General features: G+C 38.1%; 2 protein-coding genes across 2 annotated transcripts; both read left to right on the top strand.

Annotated features, from left to right (window-relative positions):
• LOC125256416 (serine-rich adhesin for platelets) lies at positions 1 to 4,647 on the top strand. Its single transcript, XM_048172402.1, has one exon. The coding sequence runs from the start codon at positions 1 to 3 to the stop codon at positions 4,645 to 4,647; it is 4,647 nt and encodes a 1,548-aa protein (XP_048028359.1).
• On the top strand, positions 4,647 to 11,668 carry LOC125257074 (flocculation protein FLO11). Its single transcript, XM_048173506.1, has 10 exons — positions 4,647 to 4,842; positions 5,091 to 7,147; positions 7,503 to 7,624; positions 7,857 to 7,921; positions 8,016 to 8,218; positions 8,447 to 8,618; positions 9,797 to 9,955; positions 10,042 to 10,109; positions 10,221 to 10,317; positions 10,615 to 11,668. Coding segments are annotated over exons 2-10 (2,889 nt in total). The 5' UTR covers positions 4,647 to 4,842; positions 5,091 to 5,145; the 3' UTR covers positions 10,616 to 11,668.
• The last annotated feature ends 239 nt before the right edge of the window (positions 11,669 to 11,907 follow it).

The following is an 11,907-nucleotide window of genomic DNA, read 5'->3' as shown; positions in this document are numbered from 1 at the left end:
ATGAGCACAACCACATTAGAATCATCTACAAGTGACAGAGCTTCAACATTGGAGACTACCGAATCCACAACTGGTACCTCTCCATCTTCACCATCCTCTACAACAGAAAGAACATCAGAATTGACTTCACCCACAACAGAAATATCTTCAGCTAGTGTAGAACAAACAACAAGCCAGCAAACACAAACCACTCCAGTTACTTCTAGCACAGAAGCAGAATCTACAATCACAGCTCAATCAACATTTACAACAGCTATGTCCCCGATGAGCACAACCACATTAGAATCATCTACAAGTGACAGTGCTTCAACATTGGAGACTACACTAACCACAACTGGTACCTCTCCATCTTCACCATCCTCTACAACAGAAAGAACATCAGAATTGACTTCACCCACAACAGAAATATCTTCAGCTAGTGTAGAACAAACAACAAGCCAGCAAACACAAACCACTCCAGTTACTTCTAGCACAGAAGCAGAATCTACAATCACAGCTCAATCAACATTTACAACAGCTATGTCCACGATGAGCACAACCACATTAGAATCATCTACAAGTGACAGTGCTTCAACACTGGAGACTACATTACCCACAACTGGTACCTCTCCATCTTCACCATCCTCTACAACAGAAAGTACATCAGAATTGACTGCACCCACAACAGAAATATCGTCAGCCAGTGTAGAACAAACAACAAGCCAGCAAACACAAACCACTCCAGTTACTTCTAGCACAGAAGCAGAATCTACAATCACAGCTCAATCAACATTTACAACAGCTATGTCCCCGATGAGCACAACCACATTAGAATCATCTACAAGTGACAGTGCTTCAACACTGGAGACTACATTACGCACAACTGGTACCTCTCCATCTTCACCATCCTCTACAACAGAAAGTACATCAGAATTGACTTCACCCACAACAGAAATATCTTCAGCTACTGTAGAACAAACAACAAGCCAGCAAACACAAACCACTCCTCTTACATCTAGCACAGAAGCAGAATCTACAATCAAAGCTCAATCAACATTTACAACAGCTATGTCCCCGATGAGCACAACCACATTAGAATCATCTACAAGTGACAGTGCTTCAACACTGGAGACTACATTACGCACAACTGGTACCTCTCCATCTTCACCATCCTCTACAACAGAAAGTACATCAGAATTGACTGCACCCACAACAGAAATATCTTCAGCCAGTGTAGAACAAACAACAAGCCAGCAAACACAAACCACTCCAGTTACTTCTAGCACAGAAGCAGCTCAATCAACATTTACAACAGCTATGTCCACGATGAGCACAACCACATTAGAATCATCTACAAGTGACAGTGCTTCAACACTGGAGACTACATTACCCACAACTGGTACCTCTCAAACTTCACCATCCTCTACAACAGAAAGTACATCAGAATTGACTTCACCCACAACAGAAATATCTTCAGCTAGTGTAGAACAAACAACAAGCCAGCAAACACAAACCACTCCAGTTACTTCTAGCACAGAAGCAGCTCAATCAACATTTACAACAGCTATGTCTCCAATGAGCACAGCCACATTAGAATCATCTACAAGTGACAGTGCTTCAACACTGGAGACTACACTAACCACAACTGGTACCTCTCCATCTTCACCATCCTCTACAACAGAAAGTACATCAGAATTGACTTCACCCACAACAGAAATATCTTCAGCTAGTGTAGAACAAACAACAAGCCAGCAAACTCCAGTTACTTCTAGCACAGAAGCAGAATCTACAATGACAGCTCAATCAACATTTACAACAGCTATGTCCCAGATGAGCACAACCACATTAGAATCATCTACAAGTGACAGTGCTTCAACACTGGAGACTACATTACCCACAACTGGTACCTCTCCATCTTCACCATCCTCTACAACAGAAAGTACATCAGAATTGACTTCACCCACAACAGAAATATCTTCAGCTAGTGTAGAACAAACAACAAGCCAGCAAACACAAACCACTTCCGTTACATCTAGCACAGAAGCAGAATCTACAATCACAGCTCAATCAACATTTACAACAGCTATGTCCCCGATGAGCACAGCCACATTAGAATCATCTACAAGTGACAGTGCTTCAACACTGGAGACTACATTACCCACAACTGGTACCTCTCCATCTTCACCATCCTCTACAACAGAAAGTACATCAGAATTGACTTCACCCACAACAGAAATATCTTCAGCTAGTGTGGTCCAAACAACAAGCCAGCAAACACAAACCACTCCCGTTACTTCTAGCACAGAAGCAGAATCTACAATGACAGCTCAATCAGCATTTACAACAGCTATGTCCCCGATGAGCACGACCACATTAGAATCATCTACAAGTGACAGTGCTTCAACACTGAAGACTACATTACCCACAACTGGTACCTCTCCATCTTCACCATCCTCTACAACAGAAAGTACATCAGAATTGACTTCACCCACAACAGAAATATCTTCAGCTAGTGTAGAACAAACAACAAGCCAGCAAACACAAACCACTTCCGTTACATCTAGCACAGAAGCAGAATCTACAATCACAGCTCAATCAACATTTACAACAGCTATGTCTCTGATGAGCACAACCACATTAGAATCATCTACAAGTGACAGTGCTTCAACACTGGAGACTACACTAACCACAACTGGTACCTCTCCATCTTCACCATCCTCTACAACAGAAAGTACATCAGAATTGACTGCACCCACAACAGAAATATCGTCAGCCAGTGTAGAACAAACAACAAGCCAGCAAAAACAAACCACTCCAGTTACTTCTAGCACAGAAGCAGCTCAATCAACATTTACAACAGCTATGTCCCCGATGAGCACAACCACATTAGAATCATCTACAAGTGACAGTGCTTCAACACTGGAGACTACATTACCCTCAACTGGTACCTCTCCATCTTCACCATCCTCTACAACAGAAAGTACATCAGAATTGACTTCACCCACAACAGAAATATCTTCAGCTAGTGTAGAACAAACAACAAGCCAGCAAACACAAACCACTCCAGTTACTTCTAGCACAGAAGCAGAATCTACAATGACAGCTCAATCAACATTTACAACAGCTATGTCCCCGATGACCACAACCACATTAGAATCATCTACAAGTGACAGTGCTTCAACACTGGAGACTACATTACCCACAACTATTACCTCTCCATCTTCACCATCCTCTACAACAGAAAGTACATCAGAATTGACTTCACCCACAACAGAAATATCTTCAGCTAGTGTAGAACAAACAACAAGCCAGCAAACACAAACCACTCCCATTACTTCTAGCACAGAAGCAGCTAAATCAACATTTACAACAGCTATGTCTCCAATGAGCACAGCCACATTAGAATCATCTACAAGTGACAGTGCTTCAACACTGGAGACTACATTACCTACAACTGGTACCTCTCCATCTTCACCATCCTCTACAACAGAAAGTACATCAGAATTGACTTCACCCACAACAGAAATATCTTCAGCTAGTGTAGAACAAACAACAAGCCAGCAAACTCCAGTTACTTATAGCACAAAAGCAGAATCTACAATGACAGCTCAATCAACATTTACAACAGCTATTTCCCCGTTGAGCACAACCACATTAGACTCATCTACAAGTGACAGTGCTTCAACACTGGAGACTACACTAACCACAACTGGTACCTCTCCATCTTCACCATCCTCTACAACAGAAAGTACATCAGAATTGACTGCACCCACAACAGAAATATCTTCAGCCAGTGTAGAACAAACAACAAGCCAGCAAACACAAACCACTCCAGTTACTTCTAGCACAGAAGCAGCTCAATCAACATTTACAACAGCTATGTCCCCGATGAGCACAACCACATTAGAATCATCTACAAGTGACAGTGCTTCAACACTGGAGACTACATTACCCTCAACTGGTACCTCTCCATCTTCACCATCCTCTACAACAGAAAGTACATCAGAATTGACTTCACCCACAACAGAAATATCTTCAGCTAGTGTAGAACAAACAACAAGCCAGCAAACACAAACCACTCCAGTTACTTCTAGCACAGAAGCAGAATCTACAATCACAGCTCAATCAACATTTACAACAGCTATGTCCCCGATGAGCACAACCACATTAGAATCATCTACAAGTGACAGTGCTTCAACACTGGAGACTACATTACCCACAACTGGTACCTCTCCATCTTCACCATCCTCTACAACAGAAAGTACATCAGAATTGACTGCACCCACAACAGAAATATCTTCAGCCAGTGTAGAACAAACAACAAGCCAGCAAACACAAACCACTCCAGTTACTTCTAGCACAGAAGCAGCTCAATCAACATTTACAACAGCTATGTCCACGATGAGCACAACCACATTAGAATCATCTACAAGTGACAGTGCTTCAACACTGGAGACTACATTACCCACAACTGGTACCTCTCCATCTTCACCATCCTCTACAACAGAAAGTACATCAGAATTGACTTCACCCACAACAGAAATATCTTCAGCTAGTGTAGAACAAACAACAAGCCAGCAAACACAAACCACTCCAGTTACTTCTAGCACAGAAGCAGAATCTACAATGACAGCTCAATCAACATTTACAACAGCTATGTCCCGATGACACAACCACATTAGAATCATCTACAAGTGACAGTGCTTCAACACTGGAGACTACATTACCCACAACTGGTACCTCTCCATCTTCACCATCCTCTACAACAGAAAGTACATCAGAATTGACTTCACCCACAACAGAAATATCTTCAGCTAGTGTAGAACAAACAACAAGCCAGCAAACACAAACCACTCCAGTTACTTCTAGCACAGAAGCAGCAAAATCAACATTTACAACAGCTATGTCCCAATGAGCACAACCACATTAGAATCATCTACAAGTGACAGTGCTTCAACACTGGAGACTACATTACCCACAACTGGTACCTCTCCATCTTCACCATCCTCTACAACAGAAAGTACATCAGAATTGACTTCACCCACAACAGAAATATCTTCAGCTAGTGTAGAACAAACAACAAGCCAGCAAACACAAACCACTCCAGTTACTTCTAGCACAGAAGCAGAATCTACAATCACAGCTCAATCAACATTTACAACAGCTATGTCCCCGATGAGCACAACCACATTAGAATCATCTACAAGTGACAGTGCTTCAACACTGGAGACTACATTACCCACAACTGGTACCTCTCCATCTTCACCATCCTCTACAACAGAAAGTACATCAGAATTGACTGCACCCACAACAGAAATATCGTCAGCCAGTGTAGAACAAACAACAAGCCAGCAAACACAAACCACTCCAGTTACTTCTAGCACAGAAGCAGCTCAATCAACATTTACAACAGCTATGTCCCCGATGAGCACAACCACATTAGAATCATCTACAAGTGACAGTGCTTCAACACTGGAGACTACACTAACCACAACTGGTACCTCTCCATCTTCACCATCCTCTACAACAGAAAGTACATCAGAATTGACTTCACCCACAACAGAAATATCTTCAACTAGTGTAGAACAAACAACAAGCCAGCAAACACAAAACACTCCAATTACTTCTAGCACAGAAGCAGAATCTATAATGACAGCTCAATCAACATTTACAACAGCTATGTCCCCAATGAGCACAACCACATTAGAATCATCTACAAGTGACAGTGCTTCAACACTGGAGACTACAGTATCCACAACTGGTACCTCTCCATCTTCACTATTCTCCACAACAGATGCACAGAGTACATCACAATTTCTTTCATCTACAACAAAAATTGCTTCAGCTGGCATAGAACAAACAAGTCAGCAGACACAAAACACCCTTTTTACTTCTACCACAGAATCAGAATCTACAGCATCATTTCAATCAACATTTACAACAGCTATGTCCCCTATGAGCACAACCACATTAGAATCATCTACAACTGACAGTGGTTCAGCACTGCAGACTACATTACCCACAACTGGTACCTCTCCATCTTCACCATCCTCTACAACAGAAAGTACATCTGAATTGACTTCACCTAGAACAGAAATATCTTCAGCTACTGTAGAACAATCAACAAGCCAGCAAACACAAACCACTGTAGTTACATCTAGCACAGAAGCAGAATCTACAATGACAGCTCAATCAACATTTACAACGGCTATGTCCCTGATGAGCACAACCACATTAGAATCATCTACAAGTGACAGTGTTTCAACACTGGAGACTACAGTATCCAAAACTGGTACCTCTCCATCTTCACTATTCTCCACAACAGAGGCACAGAGTACTTCACAATTCCTTTCATCTACAACACAAATCACTTCAGCTGGCATAGAAAAAACAAGTCAGCAGACACAAAATACTCTTTTTACTTTTACCACAGACACAGAATCTACAACAACAGCTCAATCAACATTTACAACAGCTGTGCCTCTCATGAGCACGACCACATTAGAGTCATCTACAAGTAAAAGTGGTTCAACACTGGAAACTACATTATCCTCAACTGAAAATGGCCCAACATTGACAAATATGATATCAAGTACATTTACCTCTCTATCTTCTGCATATTCTACCACAGAAGGTCTTAGTGCTTCAGCATTAACCCCATCAATTCCATCTTCAAGCCCTGCAGAAAAAACTAGCCAGCAGACACAAACCACTATTTCAACTTCAAGCACAGAAGTACATTCAACAAAGCCAAATGATTCAACATTTTCAACAATGGAAACCATTAGAACAGTTTCTTCAGACTCACCTGATTCACCCACTGCAACTTCCCCTAATCCTACTTCAAATCAAACAATAACCCAAACTGTTACAGCCCAAACGTTTAGCATTTCTACTTCATCTCAGTCAAGCCCCACACTTGAAACGCTATCCTCTGCTCAAACGAGTACCCAGAAAACTTCAACATCAACATCAGCTTCAACAGAACCTCCTTTATCCACAACTTTTAGTTCAGTTTCAACAACTCAAAGCTGTCTGGAGCAATGTCAGTGTAATGGATCCCCATGCATCTTCAATGTAATATCTGACAAATGTGAATGCGATTGCAATCCCAATACTTTTGGAGAGTTTTGCAATTTTGCAAATGACTCTATCACAGTTATTTTGCGTAAGTTTATCATACTATTCTTATATGATAATCATTGCACTTGGTGTTCTCTATTTCCTTTCTAATTCTCCACATTCACTGTAAATAATTATTTCACTGTACTGTGGGTATTGAATCAATAGAAAATTAGCCCCCAAGCTACTTGTAGAGAATAAGTTGTTCATGTGACAGTAAACTTAGTTCCTGCATAAATGTTTTAAAGCTAAAATGTCACAGAACCCACATGCATACTTGAAAGCTCTTTCATTACAAAAGACTTTACACAATAGTTGTCATAATTTGCAGCTCACTTATGTCCCTTATGTTCAAATGCTGAAGTCTTTCTAATCTTTCTAAATCTATTATTTAATTGCAGCTGAAAGAATACCCACAAGGAAAGCAAATATGTCTCTTAGAATTATGATGGACTATCATAAAGACTATGAAGACTTGAGCTCTCCGAAATCAAAAAATTTAATTTCCATCTTAAAACGCGAGGTACATTTTCAAGTTCCTTTTCACAAAGTACTTTAAAGCTCACAAAAATTATTCACAATTGTTTCATATGTGATGTTATATGAATATGAATGTTATATGCATATAAAAAAAAGAACAGGTCTAAAATCAAATTAGATAAAGATTTTGTAATCATTTATATGTATTATTTGCATATTTGCAAAATATATTGTATAAATATTTATATGCAGAATTTTTTTTTTTTTTTTGGCAGCTTTTAATCCTTTGTAAAAGAGCAGATGGACAAAACTTTAAAGATGTGCGCATTCTAAGGCTAAGGTAAGTTGATTTAACTTGAATTTCATACATTTACAAAACAAATATTTGCGAAGCAAAATCATATTGATATGTGGCATGTACTTTTTCCATCTAGGGAAGGAAGTGTCATTGCTGAAAGTGTTGCAGAATATAACTATCCAAACAACAACTCACAAATAATGTTTCTAAATAATGATCTGGGACCCACCCTGGAAAAAATTTTTAATGACTCAAATTCATTCAAAAATCTCAGCGTAGCTCTCGGTAATGTTTCCATCGAAAGAGGCCAAATTACCATGGAGACAGTTGAAATATATAGTAAGTTACTTTTTTTATTTTGGAAACAGATAACATATAATCATTTAACAAAATTTAGGGTTTTTTTTGGGGGGGGGGGGGGGGGGGTAGACTTCATTTAAGGGACACATGGACTTCTGTTCTACTGTTATTTCTAATGTTTCTATAATGTGGCTCCAGACGTATGCTGTATTAATTTATAGAGATTTTTAAATTGCATTTCACCTTTTTTATCTTTGTCATGTGTAGATATTACAGATATAAAACCATATGTGAACTGCACTGCATTTGTGAATTTTGCTAACTTTACGGAGGATATTGAAAATGGATCATGGGTATGTGTGGGACCATGCAAAAAAAATCTCAACTTCTGCAATCAACATGGTCGATGCATAAATGAAATGAATGGACCAAAGTGCGAGTAAGTGCTTCAACACATGCAGTTTTGTTTATTAACCGCTAGAGTAAAAAAAAAAGTTACATAGTGTACCTTTAAGCAAAGTAGTTGCCCTGAGATTAAAAAAAGCATATTACTTATTTATCTCATATTTAATTAAGCAATTTAAAAATATCACATATTTTAATTTGATTGGCAAAAATGAAATGTCTACAAAAGGCAATGTCTTCAGGAATTTAGAGGGTATTTACACTAACTTTTTATGCGTTTTGGCTATTCACTGATACAATAACGGCGTTTTGGAGCCTGAAAACGCAAACTTTTGAAAAAAAGTTTCAAATTGCAGGTCTTTGAAAATTATACCATTTTCGTCTCTACAAAAACTACAAAAAAGTGAATTTGTGAAAACAGTGACATCATGCGCATGCGTATTACATGTTCAGTCTATAGGCATGTAGTGTTTCTTTACAAAGTGACATCGCCAACTACTGGTCTGGCAGCAGAATACAGTGTTTTTAGTCATTTTCGTGTATCCGTGTGAACGGGGGTCTCATTGACAATGTTGTCTTCTGTACGCAAACTTTTCAAAAGCCAAAGGAAAAACGTTTCAGCTTTTAGGGTACGTTTACGGTGCGTAAAAACTTTACGTTTTTGAAAAGATTTGCATACAGTCGACAACGTTGTCAAAACGATCCCCGTTCAAACGGATCCAAGAAAACGACTAAAAATGCTGTATTATGCATCACAGGCCAGTAGTTCACAAGGTCAGAATTAGAATTAGTTGGTGTTGTTAGAATTTGGCGAATGTAAATAATGCGTCTCCATTGGTCATAGTAGTGATGCAGTAAATCTACACTTTGCTGGAGAAGCGTTATTAAACTCAGTATCTTGAGCAACACAAACAGATCTCAATTGTTGTTTTGATTGCCAAGTACTCAAGCATGCCTTTGCATTATGCACACAATGTCACCATGTTCACAAATTTTTGTAGTTTACACAGAGATAATAATGGTCTTGTTTTCAAAATTTGCATTATCAGGTTCCCAAAAACGAACAGCCAAAACACAAAAAAAGTTTTCAGTTTTTAGTTGAAAGTGGCGTCATGTAAATGGCCCCTTAGTACGTTATTGTTGTGTAAACATACCCTATGAAATCATTTATTAATGACTAATCCTCTCCTACTCATTTTGCAAATTGTCTAGCTGTGACAGTTCTTACTTTGAGAACTACTATGGAGATCACTGTGAGCTTTACAGCAGAGGGGCTGGTTTCTACGCAGTTCTCTTCGGCAGTTTAGCAGCTTTTGCTCTACTTGTCATTGTGGCAGTTGTGATGATTGTGGTGCTCAACAGGGCCAAGAGGTCTGTATAACAATTTCTGTGACTTAAATATTCAAAAACGTCATACAAAAAATTAAAAAATTAAAAACTCAATTATCTAATTTCAGCAAAACATCAGGAATGAGGAAGTCATCGTTTTTTGATGATGCCTTCTTTGATTTTTCATCAAGCGGAGGTATGATGTCAATTTGTTGCTATATGCATGCTTTAGAAGATATACACCAGCAGAAGTACAAGAAATTATGTGACAATATGATAATTTAAAATATTAACTATATTATTGCAGGATCCTCAGAGAGAAGCTATGGGCATCAAAACCTTTCATTCACAGAAGCTTCAGAATATGGGTCTTACAGACCATCCGATGAATATACATCTGCATGGTAGGATGAGCAATAGTGCCTATCATTTCATATATATATATATATATATATATATATATATATATATATATATATATATATATATATATATATATATATATATATATGAGAAACGGAAATAAGAAACGTAGCAAAACCTAAAATCAGCTGTCAAAATAAACTAGGATATAGTATAAAAAAAAAAAAATTATTACTTACCCTAAATAATATACTTTTGTCTTGCTGTATTTGTGGTTGTTAGTTTGTTTGATTATTTAATCGCAATATTCTAATTTTTTTTTTCCCTCTCTGCAACAGATAAAGACTAAAGCAACTGAAGTGATGGATGTCTGATGAAAAGAGATGACAGATATTATTTAAAAGAATTTGGACACTATAATCTCAGGGAGCCAACATAATATTACATGCATTTACTGGGTTAGTTTTAGGTTATTTAGAGTAGGCCTATTTCAAATTATTATAAATGGTCTTACTGTTAATACACATGAACACACATAAATCAACAAATGAAACTGGTGGTGGTTTGTAAAATGGAGTTGAAATGCCAACAGTAACACGAGGACTGTCCTCTACGTTACATCAACTGATCACCATGCAAATTGTCTGTCCAAACCGACACAATCAATCACAAAACACAGCCAATCAGAACAATCCTCTCTGTATCACTGTAAAAACTAAACACACATACCTTGTATGTTTATGACTTCTGTGACGCTTCACTAGATGGCGTGATTTTTATGGTTTATGATTTGTCATATCCTCTTGTAAACTTTACGCAATCTCTCTCCATGTTTGGTAATTAATATACATCAGCAGCACATCGGTCCAATCAGGTGTGATGTGGGCGGGGCTTCCTGCTCAACGCCACATAAATACAATTATATTCAGTTGTTATATTATATTTTATATTATTTATTTGAAAGAATTATATTTGTATTGTTCAACTGGTCGAGGTTGGTATGGGATTTAGAAAGTAATTAGCAATAAGTAATGCAATAGCCTTTTTAATTAGTACAGTAATCCAGTTACACTAGTTGAAGATGTAATCAGTAGCTAGTACACTGATCCTAATAATATTTTTTATTTCTAATTTCTAATCTATTTACAATGCTACCACATTACTCAGCTGTAGTACAATCAGTTACGTTGATGTTTTTTAAATTATTTTTTGTTGTTGTTGACAGTACATTTACATATTTATGCATTTTGATATGACAGCAGGGAATTGCTTATGTTTACATTGAGAAGCACATTAATATATTTTTAAATTAATATTTATAAAGAAAATAACTGCTGAATATATGTTTGCAACTGATTTTTTTTCAAATAAAGAATAGCTATGTGCAACATATGCAGGTGTAATGTCATTCTAAGGTCACTAGGAGGCGCTGCAGACTAAATTACACGGCAGCCAGTCCTCACCTGTCATTTGGCAAATGGGCAGTTCATTGTCAGCGTGCCACACCTGCATGATAGCAGAAGACAACAAAGACATGAATGAAAGTCTATGTACTATATATGGCAACATGTTCAGAATACAAAAATTAAAAGAATTCACATTTAGTGAATTTTCCTCAGCGCTGACTAGGA

This window comes from Megalobrama amblycephala, linkage group LG21, assembly GCF_018812025.1.
Source record: "Megalobrama amblycephala isolate DHTTF-2021 linkage group LG21, ASM1881202v1, whole genome shotgun sequence".
Taxonomy (NCBI): Eukaryota; Metazoa; Chordata; class Actinopteri; order Cypriniformes; family Xenocyprididae; genus Megalobrama; species Megalobrama amblycephala.
Note: the sequence above shows the minus strand (reverse complement) of the source record. Positions and strands in the feature narration are given on the sequence as shown.